This window comes from Emydura macquarii, unplaced genomic scaffold, assembly GCF_026122565.2.
Source record: "Emydura macquarii macquarii isolate MOO-44397 ecotype Brisbane River unplaced genomic scaffold, CSIRO-AGI_Emac_v2 contig_2676, whole genome shotgun sequence".
Lineage (NCBI taxonomy): Eukaryota > Metazoa > Chordata > Testudines > Chelidae > Emydura > Emydura macquarii.
This window is the reverse complement of record NW_027132813.1, coordinates 9,146,583-9,161,004: the sequence shown is the minus strand read 5'-3', so window position 1 is coordinate 9,161,004 and position 14,422 is coordinate 9,146,583. Positions and strand designations below refer to the sequence as shown.

The following is a 14,422-nucleotide window of genomic DNA, read 5'->3' as shown; positions in this document are numbered from 1 at the left end:
CAGATCCAGCACCCCAACCCGCAGCCTCTCCACCTCCTGGCCTGTTATTTGGATGGGGCTTGCAAATAGATAATGCGTGCTGCATACCAGTACTTACAAGTAGTCGATGCCCCGCAACTAGAGCTTGCTGCCAAGCCAAATGGAGGCGATTCACGAATTGGGCCTCTGACAACCACTACGCTGTATCGAACATGTCCATATGGACCATCCTGGATTACCTACTCCACCTTCATTGTTCAGGCCTTGCCCATTCCTGCGTAAGAGTACACCTGGCAGCTATTAGTGCCTTTCTTTCACCAGTAGATGGAACTTCCATATTTAGCTTCCCGAAATATACTTGCTTCCTACGAGTTCTACTGAACACATTCCCTTCCATCAGGGAACCCACCCCGATCGGGGACCTCAACCTAGTCCTTTCTGCCCTCACAGAACCACCATTCAAACACCTGGCCACTTGCCCACTCACTTTTACCTATCCATGAAGGTAATCTTCCTGGTGGCCCTCACCTCAGCCCAGAGAGTCAGCAAACTGGCGGACATGATGGCAGACCTTCCCTTCACAGGGACAAAGTCTCCTTACGGCTCCACCCCAAGTTTCTTCCCAAGATGGCCTCACCGTTCCATCTCAACTAGGTCATCCATCTCGCCGTCTTTTATCTCAAACCACACTCCTCCAACAGAGAGTGCACTCTACACTCCCTCAATGTCTGTTGTGTTCTAGCTTTCTATCTCTCTCATACCCGCCCCTTTCAAGCCTCACCAAGACCTTTTTGTCGTGATAGTGGAGCACTGTCAAGGCTGCGTGCTCGTTTTCCAACGCATCTCTAAGTGGATCTCCTGATGTATCATGGAGTGTTACTTCCTTTGCCAAGTCCCGCTACCACCAAGCATCAAAACTCACTCCACACAAGCACAGGCCGCTACGTTTGCTTTCCTCGCCGAAGTCCCATGGCAAGACATTTGTAGGGCTGTAATGTGGGCCTCTATTCACTTGTTCACTGCACATTATGCCATAGCCAACCCATCAAGTGATGCACCAGTAGGCCATGCAGTCCTACAAACCTTTACATCTGATGAGCTCTTGCACCCACCTCCATACTGGTTACTGCTCACTATGCTAGGGAGTGAGTTGTGTGGTCCCTATCTGGCTTCTAGTCCCGCCCCTCGTCCCCTCTGCTGCAGGCTTGATGCCTGTTAGTAAGAGGAAACTGAAGGGGCGTCGAACCATGCAGCCTCATAAGACCTTGGGCATACCACGTGGACCACGCGAGGCATGCACATGGGTCGACAAACACTACTCTGAACTGTTCCAGCTCTTGCGCATGGTGCACATGCGCACCCATGTCTGGAATCCAGATAGGGAGGGACCACGCATCTCGAAGAACCGTCAATTACAGTAAGTAACCTCCATTTCTATAATTTGATGTCTTATTTGGACAGATCTTCCAAAAATAAGGATGGTGGCTTGAAATTACTTCCACACATTTTACAAGATGTAGGGGAGCCATAAATAAAGAATTTTGAGGTTAGTCTCGCAATGTGCCCTTAAAGTGGGAAATGTCATAGGATGTTGGCGGTGTGCTTTCTTTGGGCTCTGAGATTTTTGTGGAAGCCTGATCTGCGTGAAGCAGAGGACTTCCTTTGGAGAACCCATCCTTTCTGTTCTTGATTCTTTAAATATCAGTGGGTTAAATCCTTTCAAGTCTTGGTTGACTGTTATTTCAGCCCCTGCTGTGCTTCTCTTAAGTACTTCTAGCATGCTTGTGCTGGAATCAGTGACAACGTTTCTCAACCAAAATTTGGCATTTGGGGTGTGGCTGGGTATTAATCTTTAGTATCACACAAACCTGTAGAGCAGTCTCAATCAGCCAGAATTGAGTTTTTACACATTATAGTATAGTGACTGTATCTGTATACAAATGCAGTGTTAATTTTGCACATGGTGGGGGAAGAGGGGGGAGATCTGTGCATTACATTGTATGTTTTGCATAAAACACTATTCCATTGTTTTAGATTTATCCCTACTTGCACCACATTAAGAATCGTCATACATCACCACAAATAATTCCTCTCAGCATTCCTGTAGCAGCAGGATTGCCATATAAGTGTAGAACATGCTGATGTTTGTTTGCTTTGTTCATTAAGATGCTGATGAAACATTGGAAAACCAATATTAGAATACATTGTATGTCATGAGATTTTATTCTTGCAAGTGTTTATGCTTAAATTTGTGACTGTGACGGGGCGGATGGAGTGCAGAGAAGTACAACATGGTCATGGTCATTCTGTTCTGGTCTGGAGGATGGGGATAGAATGGAAGCTGTATTGTGCCAGCTCTTCTTCTGTCCCCAACCACCCTTTGTTCCTGCCACTTCTCCTGACCCAGGATTTGTGCAGGTGATTTTCTCCCGGTTACCAACTTCCCAAAGGTAATGCTCAGGGTGGGTAGTCTAGAATGCCATTTTTGCAGGGTTGGGAAGAATTTTGAATCATAACGTAATCTTGGACTTGGCTTCTGTACATAGCAGTATCCTTGTACAGTTGTAGTTGAAGGGAGGACTTTGGGGCACAGAGATCTAATGGGCTCATATGCACGTTAGTGATTAGAAGCTTGTTTAGAAGTGTGAATTTCTATGAGTGTAGTTCCCTCTTTCTAACCAGCTTGTACTTTCCTCCTGGCAGATAATGCCTTCATCAACCCTCATCTCCAGAGGATTTTTGAGCGTGTACGTCAGAGTGCAGACTTTATGCCAATAAAGCAAATGATGGTGAGGAATATTCTGTCCTGCTTAACGGGGAGAGGGTGTAGGAGTGGAATAAACACACCCTGTGAATTGCCCCAGGGGAAAGCAGGGGCTGCTATTTTTAGAGTACTCTTTCAGTAAATATTTTGACTTTAATAAGGGTTGGGTGCAGCTAGTAGAGCTGGAAGGATTTACAAAAGTTGATTGAATTTTTCTTTCCCTGTAACTTAAACCCACCCACAAGAAATTTAGTTCTGTGCTGAGTGAAAACCTTTTCTCTGTGTCAGTGCTAGGACTCCCCACCCACAAAGCTAGGCTGGCATAATTTAAAGGCTGTTATGTATATCACATTTTCTGTTTGTTATGCTTTTTTGCTTTGCTTCTTTTTCCAGTCTCTGCTAAGCAGGAGTTGATAAAATTGCCAAAGCACCTAAGTCCCATTTTCAAAAGTGATTTGGACACTTGGGTGTGTCAGTCTCATGGAACGTCAGTGGGTAAAAGCTAAGAAGGTCAATATGGCAAAGTGAAGATTTTAGCTAGTAACTTTTCAAGGTGACCCTTCAAGCAGGGTCAAAATGAAGCAAATAAGTTTTGCCATCTTTGATTTTTTTTTTTTTAAAACTACAAAGATCAGTAAAGAGGATTGAGGCAAATTAACTCACTAGAATTGTTTGTTCTGCATAATACTCTGATCCACATAAACTTCCACACATGTTGGAATGGAAAGTGAAATAACAGGCTGGCAGTGTATCAAAATGCTGTTAAGAACAGATTGCAAGTACAATTCTATATCCTGCATCTCCCTAGAATGGTTTTCTGCCATGTGCCTGGGTTGTTCTGGTTCAGACTGGGAGCATGACAGAGAAGGAAGAATAATGATAATAAAAAAGGAATATCCCTCTGACTTCTTCCCCAACTCCTGCCCTCTTTTTCTGGAAGATGGTGAAAACCACTAGATAAGAGGCCTTGATGCATCAATCAACTCTTTAGGTGGCTGTGTGTTTTGTTTTAAGATCTTAATCTTCTATTTGGAATGTGTTGCATGTCTCTAGATTGAGCAAGACTATGGCTGTTTGGCTTGAGTCTAAATTTTACTGAATTTATTTGGGGATGGAGACTGTTATATCTGACTAGAGTTGCAGTGGCTACAAAGGGAAGATGGTCTAGAAAGTGGGGCAGGTATGTCATTAGACTCAGAGGCAGTCTGGACCTTACCAGGCATCTCAGAGGAACATGCTGGTTTCCAGTAGAGGGAAGTAAAATTTTGGCTTAGATCCTAGCTCTCCTTATCTTGACTTTTTTCTGTGTCTCTAGAAAACTTTGAACAGCGACCTTGGTCCCAATTGGAGAGAGAAGCTGGAGTTCTTTGAAGAGCGTCCCTTTGCTGCTGCTTCCATTGGCCAGGTTCACCTGGCACGCTTGAAGAATGGTAAAGAAGTTGCCATGAAGATCCAGGTGGGTTTGTAGGTTGCTGTTTCTCTTGGTTCTAAGATGGGCACCATGAACCTTAGGCCCTAAATCCACTCCAGCTTCATTCCCCTCTATACAGACACATCACATTTACTATACAAAGAGGGATTTGAAGTGTTATACAAATAACAAGCAGGCCCTGGGTTGTGTTAATGAAGTACAAGCACAGAGAGTATTGGAAGGGTATGTTTCAGGGCTTCAGCCAGTAGCAGTTGGGGTTTAGGATGATCCCCAATAGAAAGGGATGGTCTAGATAATGTTAGGTCCTGCCATAAGTGCAGGGGACTGGACTAGATGACCTCCTGAGGTCCCTTCCAGTCCTACATTTGTGAGATCTTCATAGGGGACAGACTAGCCCACTTCAGTCTGTTGTGGGATTTCTTGCACCTTCCTCTAAGGAATGTGGCTTTAGCTGTTGTCAGACAGAATACTGGATTAGTGGACCATGGGTCTGATCTAGAATGACAATTCATATGTTCCTAATAGCATATAGGACAGTTGACGAATCGATCAGAATCCACCTTCTGACTAGTGGCCATAGGCTGTTTTGAAAAACTTTGACTTGTTGCAGCATCCTGGTTGTGAGTCAGATTTGAAATGGCAGGTGTTCAGCCTCATCGCAGCTCTTGTGTACATGAATGTTGCCTGTCAGAACAATACAGAACATTGTTTACCTACACACAATAAAACTGTCTAATTAAATCAGTCAACAGCGGCAACACAAACTGTGTGTGTGTTCAAACTAGTTTCAGTGACACATTTGATCCTTCTAATATTAATGAATTCTGTCATTGGAAGTGCTGGCTTTGTCACACATTTGAAATCTAGACGAGCTAAATATTCTGCTGCAGATTGTAATAAGCCACTGGGCATGCATGCAGCTCTAGATGCTTCCCTTTCCCTCTGTGAGCTGTCTCTACCTGGGTTGGTCGTTGTGTTTGTGGGCTCCTTTTGTAAGCAGGGGATGTTTTGGAGATACTGGTTGGATTAGAGGGTTGTTGATATGACCTAAAGCTTTTCATCTCTAGGGCATCTATTTGAATTCAGGCCCCGTGAATATTGTTGTAAGGTTACCATCATGGTATCATTTCAACTCCCACTTGACAGGTGTTCAGATTATTAAAAAAAAGTGTAGAATTGGCTCCCTTCTTGACAGTCCTGTGGAGAGAAGTGAAGTATTGAACAGGTGAAGAAACTGATCCAACCTCTCACCAGTTCAGGGTTGGAGCACATCGGCACGTAGAGCACGTTATGCGTACGCTGCCACTGTGCATTCAGTCCTGTTCTATGGATAAACAAAGGGCTTCTGTCTCCAAGGCAGTCAATCTGCCATGTTTCAGCAGTGGGAGTGAAGTGAGAGTCTGTTATTGCCTGGGTATTTATTTCTCTTAAGATGTTTTCTGTGTGTGTGGAGTGAATCCCTATGTCAGAAAATCATAACTGGCCATTTTACTTGCAGTGGGTTTAGGGAAGAATCTAACATTTCTGTAAGGGTTGTTTTTTTTCTGTTGCCCATCGTCAAGTGTCTGAACACCTTCCAGGTAATAGATTTACGTAGCAAGGTTCGTAGTGGACTTTAGTCATTGAGTCGTCTCTCTTCCGGTGTTACAGGAAGCTCTGTTTGGGTGTATTTTTGAGGTGGGAGGTGCTGGTGGCTATTGTAAGTACCACTCTGCTTGTAGAAAGTCTTGTAGTGGCCTAAAGATGCCCTAACCCTAGTTTGTCTGATCTCACTGCTGCCCTTCTTCCTCTGCAGTACCCTGGAGTGGCCCAGAGCATCAATAGTGATGTTAACAATTTGATGACCGTCCTGAGTATGAGCAATGTTCTCCCAGAAGGTAAAGTAACAGACATACTGGCTGAAGCCTTCCAAGAGAGAAACACCCTGCAGGGCCCCTTGAGGCAAGGTGGGAAGGAGAGAGAATTGGTTCAGACATCCACTGGTGCCTCTTCCTGGTTACATAGCCACTGCCTTAATAATCAGACTCTGTACTGGGCTGCTTTGCATCTCCCACCACCCATTCAGTTCTGTCCCCTCATAAACAGTAATGGAGCTGGGGCTACTCCAGACACCTGTCTCCTCATTGTGGCTGGCACAGCCAAGATCTTAGTCATGCAGGTGTACGGTTTAGAGCCCTGCAATGCAACCCAAACCCAGTGGGGCTCAACTACAAATACCTGTTCTGGCTCGGGTGGGAAAAGAACTGGGACTTTTTGGGCTCAGATTGGGTCTCCTCCAGCTGTCCATGGGAAGGTGTCGTAGTGCGAGTGCAGTGAAGCAGGGGGTGGTGGATTGCAGGAGCAGGGCGTGCAGCTGCTACCACTCTGACCTCATGGGCTGGAGGCAGTGGCAAAGACAATGACTCAAGTTCACAAGGCAAGAGTCAGGTTGGGTTGAAATATGATTCAACCTGATCGAATCCATGTCATGCCTAAAAACTAGGCCTGAGCAAACCTCTAGGACAGTTATTGAAAAAAGGCCGAGCTTCCTTCCAGCATCCTCAAACAGGATTGTGGGTGGGAACTAACTCTTCATTTAACGGGGTGACCTTCCCAAATCCCTTATGCCAAAACAGGCCGTCTGGAGCCTGTCGGAAACCTGGTGCTCATGGCACTTACAATCAGAGCCTTAGCCAAAGAGGCACATCATATAAGAGAGAACATTCCATGAAGCTCTTTCTGGGTCAGGGAAGCCTATGGCAAATGGTACTTTTAGTTTCTGGACACAGTAGATTTTTATTTCTCTAGATAAATTGCTGCTCCAGGCTAGGAGTCCTCCTCCCAGGTGTTGCTGCCATGCGGAAAGGCTGCACGCTGTCTAGGAAAGCCCAGCACGCCCATGTCATTTCAGTAGCATCAGCACAGGGAACTCTCCCCTCTGCCCAGCTTTCCTGGTGTGAAGTCTCAGTGCCTGATGGGTGTGTTTTGCCATTAACACTTTAATAATCAAATACCTATTTAGCTGGGGTGCCCCATGTAGAAACCATCCCGTGGGGGAGAATGTGAGTGTGTATCTATGCCGGGCAGGGAGGGGAGAGGGGATGCATTCTCAGTAGGGAGTGTACAAGGCCACCCCTTTCTCTTCCTGTTTGTTCGGGGGGACCAGCTGGGATTGTTGCCTGGCTTGAGCAGTGCCTTGGAGAACTTGCTTCTGGTGACTTCCTGGGCCTGTGTGCATGCAGTGTGAATGTTGGCTCATGGAGTGTATTTATTTAATTCTCTTTAATTCTCATCAACTCTTTAATGCCCATTATTTGCCCTCACAAATCCCAGTGTTCAGCAAAATCCATTCTCTCCTTCATGTCCTACAACTCTGTGCTGCTTCTTCGAGTGATGGTCCCTATGTGGATTCCATCGTGGGTGCGAATGTGCGCCATGCACCGGAGCTGGAACTGTTGAAAGCATGCCTCGCGTTGCCCAGGTAGTACGTCTGAGGTCTTGTGTGTCTGTGAAGGTCGACGCCCCCCCTCAGTTTCCTCTTACCGCCGCATGGCTAGGGTCGGAACATCTTGTCCTCTTCGGACCTGAGTAGCAAATAAACTTTTCCATTGTTAGCGGTTAGAAGAGTCAGTGAATCTTTAGTCGTTAGCAGATCATTAATACATTGTTAAGTTTAAAAAAAAAAAAAAAAAAAAAAAAAAAAGATAGAATTAGATAGAGATTCAAGTGTGGGGGAGTATGCCAAAACAGGCAGGCTTCAAGAGTTGTGCCTCATGCCCTCAATCCTTCTCAGTAAATGACGAACATTTGCACTGCTTATATTGCTTGGGGGAATTTCACATTGTGTTGCAGTGCTCTGTCTATTGCTCCTTCCCGCTGAGAACGCGAGAAGCGAGGCAATTCAGACTTAGCTTCTTCCATAAGAAATTTTCTATACGTCTGTGTGCGCACCATGAGGTGGCACCAATGGATCCTTTGGAGCACCCACCCGCACTGGTGATATCAGCATCGCCAGCTGCATTGGTACCGGTGGAGCTGTGAATACCGATGGAGTCACATAAGAAGAAACATAGTCATGGGCACAAGTGGATCCCCGAGAGGGACCACTTCTAAATGCCACGTTCCCTCCCTGAACCACGACCAGCCGTTTGAGAAGTCGTGAGTGGATTCGGCGGCTCCGGCACCCAAAAGAGCTAAAGCTGACAAGAAAATGAAGCTCGTTGTCAGCCCATCCACCTCTCAAGCATCCATAGAATATGGACCATCCATGAGTCCACCAGACCCGGTACCGTGCACTCCGGGATGGCTATTCCTGTTGACCCCCACAGTGGAACTCTGTAGACTTGCGGAGGGCTCAGCTCACAAGGAACCTCAGGAAAACATACAGTCACTGTCTCCGGCCGATGAACCGCTACTGTTGCACCACTGTCTGGAGCAAACATATCCTACGATTCCACCAGTACCGACAGGCACACAACCGTGCTACAGAGGAGGGCAAAAAAAAACTGAGGGAGCAAGGGTCAACCCGCGCAGACATATAAGACCTTAGCCATACAACGTGGGCAACGCGAGGTGTGCATGCGGGTCGACGGACACTGCTTTAAACGGTTCCAGCTCTGGCGCATGGTGCACCCATGATGGAATCCAGATAGGGACCACGCATCTTGAAGAACCGTCAGTTACAGTAAGTAACCTCCCCTTATTCCCCACAAGATGGCAGGGAAGAAAATGACTATGGTCAATACCCTTCCACAAGCTGAAATAAAAGTGTGTGATCCCTGGCAAAAGCATAAGGATTCTTCCCTCTCACTCCCATTGCAGGAGTTGGAGAGCTGAGTGGGATTCTGTACCTGCTGCTACTAAATGTATTTTAAAGGATTGCTGCTGAGTGACAGGAATTACCCCATCTGGCACCTGAGGAGAGGGGGTCCTGCATACAAGACCCCCAGTACAATCCCAGCCCTCGCTGGCCTGGTGAACACAAGTTAGTTTTTGGGTTGTTTTTTTTTAAATCAGAGACTGAGTGAGGGTGAAGCAAACTTGGCCACTAATCAGAAATGTGAACAACCTGGGGAGGCTGTGTTGCCTTGGCTCCAAGCTGTTTGTCTTGCAAGTTCTCTTCTCAACCAGTGGCTTGCTTCTTATTGAACCACTAAGCATTTCTTAGCCCCTGACACTGCCTAAATATCTTCTTCCTTCTGCGGTTCTGTGTCTAGGTCTGTTCCCTGAGCACATGATTGAAGTTCTGAGCAGAGAACTGGCTATGGAGTGTGATTACAAGAGAGAAGCTGCCTGTGCTAAGAAATTCAAGTGGGTTCACAGTGTTGCCCTCTTACGCTTCCCCCCCTTGATGCATGATGTTGGGAGGAGGAACCCTATTATTTAACTCCTGGTGCTAGGGCTTCTGCAATGACCCTGACTATCAAATGTTTGTGGATGTGCATGCCATTGGGGCAGGGGATGGGTGGCACTGGGGGAAAGGATGGCTCTTTAAAAGTGTGAAATTCTCCCAGCCATCTCCAGTGTAACTCCCTCCTTTTGGAGCTGGGTTGTGTTGGTTGGAGATGACCCTGTGAGGACACCCAGGGGTGTCCAGCCAGGAGCAAGGCAGAGCAGCTGCTGCCCCCTCTCATCCCAGGGCACAATTGATGAAACTGCCTGTTTGGCCACCTGGGGAGGGGTCCTGCCGGCTGGTGAGGCAGGATTGAATAACTTCTTTGTCTGCTGGGCACTCCCAGCTTGGTGGTAGAAATGCGCTTGTATTCTTTGGTGAGACTGTAAACGTCCCCCTTCAGGCTTCAAGCACTTTCTCTAGTGATTGATGCTAAGAGCACAGCCTTGCTTCCCTTCTTTCCACCTGCCCTGCTGGTGACCTCACTGTGAGTGCAGCCTGGCTGTTTTATGTGGGGCAGAGCTGGGAGACAAGCTCTTCTTCCTTGTCCTCTTGGCTCCCAAGGCTGCTGGCTGGCTGTGCCCTGTACGCTGCATTTGCTAAGGTGCCGTCCTGGCTCTTTGGGGCAGCAATAGCTAAGCTTTAAAAGCTTGTGCCCTCCTGGCAAGGTATCTGGTTCTTCTTTAAAATTGCCCCTGCATCCCTTGCTCTCTTCAGTCTTGAGCCTACCTGGTAGCCCTGCAGGGGGATCCCTTTCCGTGCACCCTGCTGCGCTACACATTTGGTCTCCTGTCAGAGCGACGTTTCTGCTAGGGAGACGCTTCCACCACCACCCCCTTCCCCCGGTAGCAGCAGGCGTCCTCATTAGTGCCTGGAACTGCCAGCCTTGCTTCTCATGCAGTCTGCACTCCATCACCTAGGCAGAGGAAAGGGCACTTGATGGGTCCTCCCCCATTCCCAGGGAGTCCCGAGCATTTCTAGCAACCATAGTCCTGGCTGGGATTATATGGAGCCTCCCTTCAGAGTCATCAGCGGCTTGAACCAGCCTGAGTGGTTTCCACTGCTGTGTGAGGGATTCCTTTCTCCCTATCCCACTCTGCAGGAGCTGGGGACCCCAGGTGTGGCAATACAGGGCATTCGGGTGCCCTGTAGGCAGCTGGTCTCCCCTTGTAAGGAAACTCTGCATTTGCAATACAGCAGAAGTGACAGCCTCCTTGGGATCTCCTAACCCTTTCCTTGCTGTCCCCAGGGAGCTGCTGAAGGATCACCCTTTCTTTTACGTCCCTGACCTAGTGGATGAACTGTGCAGCCAGCACGTCCTGACCACGGACCTGGTGTCTGGGTTCCCGTTGGACCAAGCAGAAGGATTGAGCCAGGAAATCCGAAATGAGGTATTACCCCAACACCGCTGTGGCTGGGCGTACAGTGCAGAGAGCTGTGTTTGCTTGGTTATTGTCTTGGAGACCTTTGTTCATGACAGTGACTTGGGCACTACAAAGTGCGGGGTGGAAGGAGAGCTGCTAGGGTAGAGGACCCTGCTGACCTTGTCGGGTCTCTTGAGAGGGGCAGCTCTGGATTATAGTTGTTGGGACTTGGATAGATTGTAATGGTGATTCTGGCAAATTCTGGGATTGAATTGCAAGAGTTACAAAGAAAGTTGGCATTCTCTCTGGGCAGTGGGGGTTAAATGGCAGTGGAGCCTTGATTGTACAAGGAGATGTCTGAGCATGTCCTGGCCCCCTAGCTCTTTCAGACTATATTTCTGTTGTGATGTATATCGCTATACAGTCGAAGAAGCATGCTGTATTGCTCCCCTAATGAGAGGCAGGCCCTCTTCTCTTCCTTTCGAAGGGCGGACCTGACTTTGGGAGGTTGCCAGCTTGGTGAGAGAGACTCTTTGCTTGCAGTTGCTCTCCGGGAACAAGAGCACAGAAATGCATTAGCAGTCAAATATAGCTTTCACTGCTGGATTGGCTTGTGTAGTACAAAGGTCTTGGAAAAGTACCTTTCAGAAAACAAGAAGCAGAGGGGAGGGGAAGTGAGGATGTGAAAGCATTGGTGCTGAATATAGCAAGGGATGAAGAGTTACAGCAGGGCAGGCAGCTCTGGCTGCTGCTCAGTTAGTAGAAATAACTGTTCTGGTATTTGGATTCAGTTGCTTATGGGCTGGTGTGAGCTATCAGCTGTTGGCAGGTCACTGGGGAAGCGCACAAAGTATATTCCTATAGATAAAAGGTCCAAGCAACACACTGTACTTGGAGCTGTGCCAGATCCAATTGCCTGTGACCTCTGGGCTGTTTTGTTGCTCTTGAGCTTGTCATTCATGATAATGTGACTGCTTATGTGTTTGGTGATTGGTTTTTTTAATAGCCCACTGGACACCACAGACAGTCTGCAAAGAACAGAAAGCACTTCCCACTTATAAAAGGGAGATGCCAGGGGGTCTGTCCCTTACTCTGCACAGTGTCCAAGGGACTGACTTAGTGACTCTCTAACCCATGTTCTCCTGGCCCAAATGAGATCGTCCTGCACTAGTTTTGGCTCATGATCAGTGTTGCGTTGTTACCCCTTGGATGCGGTGTTTAAAAACAGTTGCCTTCTATCCAACCTTGGACAGTAGCTGGGTGGAAGCTAAAGATCTTCGGAAGAAGCAGGAGGTGATCCTGCCATTGAGACTAGGGCTGGTCCTCTGTTAAACAGGCTCAACTTAAGAACCTCTTGATAGAAGAATCCTGTAGGATTTGAGAGTGAGACCTCTTCTGTAAGGAGTTTTGAGCCATTATATAGAAAACTATATATTGCAGTGTTCTGCGTAAAGTTCGTAACACTGGTAGCTAGTCTCATTCTCTGTTACTTCTGTAGGTTTTTAAGGATAGGTTCTCTAGACCCTTGTTACAATTCTACAGAACTTGGTTGATTTCACCCTGACTAAGCTCTACAACAGGGCTCTTTCACAAGGGTGAGCTAGAATAGCTGCTCCCCTGGCCTCCCCACTCTCGGCACTGCTGGATCTCTTGGCATCGTAAAGAGCTCCCCTTACTGCTGTGGGCGCACCAGGGAGAGAGACAGGCCTAGTCTACGCTGACAGGCAAATTCAGCGGCAGTCAACGGGAGTTGCACAAACTACACAGAGTAACCGCGTAACTTACGTTGACTTTCTAAATTCCCTTCTGCGCACTGTCTCCACTACGCTGTGTCGACAGGAAATGCATGCCCACATTGGGGAGCTGGTTTTATTAAATCGACTTCCGGGTCAGTTGAGCGGGACTTCACTTCCACTCAGTTGATCCAGATAAATCGATCTGACGTCGACAAATTTGCCACGATCAGTGCAGGCATATCCTTACTGTGAGTTACAGAATTTACAGTCTAACCTTGGCAAACTGAAAGAGACACTGTATTCAAGTACCTGCAGTTATGATCTTCCCCCTGGAGGCTACGGTCTGCAACTACAACTTAGCAAACTTCTTTCTAATCAGCTAGGAAAGCATAGTTTGGATACCGTGTGCTGCATCCTGAGCAAAAGGAGTGTATCCCGGCACATGGGGACTGACAGGGGGCAGATGTTAACCTCCAGTTAACTGGCAAGTCTGTGTCTTACAATTGGCACTAGTGTAGGATTTGCATTGAGGCTCCCTGACTCCAGAAGTTAGCCAGGGATCGCCACATCTGAGGAAAATGAGGCCTTCCTTTGGGACTGGGAGCAGCTAGGTGGGGGAATAGATGCTCATGTTGAATTTTCCACAACTTTATTAAAAGCTTCACTTTCTGAAAAAGACAGGCCTAAGTAGACAACAAGACCCTGCTCGTGTGTTGGGCATGCATGGGTGCATATGGCACCTTTGGCTCTGAAAGCACAGCCATCGGTACCTGAGACGTGAGAATTGCCAAGAGCAGTAGTGGGTCCTGTATCCTCTTGTCAGCTGGCCAACCAGATGAGGGAGAGTTTTAAATGAGGCATGTAGCGTGTGGTTTGCAGTTGTCCCCATGCAGAGAACTCCGACTGGTGGCTTGAGGTCAGTGGGTGTTCTGTGCCCGGGGGACAGCCGCAGAACAGGTCGGATGTAATCTCACTGTTACTTCCTGGGCACCCCGCCCTGGCAAGCATGCTGATGTCGTTGCTGTGTGCTAAAATCGGGTAAATCTGGAGCAATTGGTGTCTGACACTTTGCTAGCTGTGACTCACCCATTCTTCTCTCACTGTGCTTCCAAAGATCTGCTCCAACATCCTGATTCTGTGCCTGCGGGAGCTGTTTGAGTTCAGGTTCATGCAGACTGATCCGAATTGGTCTAATTTCTTCTATGACCCACAGCTGCACAAGGTAAGCCCCAGCAGCAGCTGGTCCTATACTAGGCAGGACATTTTATTGGTTTATGACGCTCTCCCCACCCCCAAAGCTAAAGAGTCTCTTCCTGAACCTCTTTTATAGACCCTTTTCCTTCAGACCACAGAGCCAGGGGCTGTGGTGCCATAGTGGGTCATCTATTGAAGAGGGGTGTGAGGTCCTCACAACACTGCAGGCTTTTGGGGGAACAAGCCGGCTTATTTCAGTGACATCTAAAGAACTGGGATCCTGGCTTTTGGGTATATTGTATGGAGCCAATGTTGTATCATGCTCCTCAATAGCCATATGCATATGCTGAAGTCTCAGGCTTTCTAGTAGGGGGAGGGAGTAAGATGATCTTATGTACCCCAATTCCATTGACCACTGTCTCCTGAAAGTGAAACTTCCAGTCGTGATAGGCAAAGGTGCCGGCAGAGCCGGCTGTCTTGCCAGCACCCTCAGAAGGCCTCTGCATGGACAGGGCAGCAGCTTTTACGATGTCCTCCTGCTTCATTACAGAAGCATAACTGGACATGTTAAAGGGTGTGCCC

At 47.6% G+C, this 14,422-nt stretch overlaps 1 protein-coding gene across 1 annotated transcript in view; it reads left to right on the top strand.

Annotated features, from left to right (window-relative positions):
- COQ8A (coenzyme Q8A) overlaps positions 1–14,422 on the top strand; it is a 71,769-nt gene that overhangs the window by 53,051 nt on the left and 4,296 nt on the right. The window contains exons 7-12 of the mRNA XM_067564841.1: positions 2,683–2,768; positions 4,059–4,199; positions 5,971–6,052; positions 9,371–9,464; positions 10,796–10,937; positions 13,761–13,868. Of these exons, the coding sequence (XP_067420942.1) occupies positions 2,683–2,768; positions 4,059–4,199; positions 5,971–6,052; positions 9,371–9,464; positions 10,796–10,937; positions 13,761–13,868 (653 nt within the window). The remainder of the gene's footprint in view (positions 1–2,682; positions 2,769–4,058; positions 4,200–5,970; positions 6,053–9,370; positions 9,465–10,795; positions 10,938–13,760; positions 13,869–14,422) is intronic.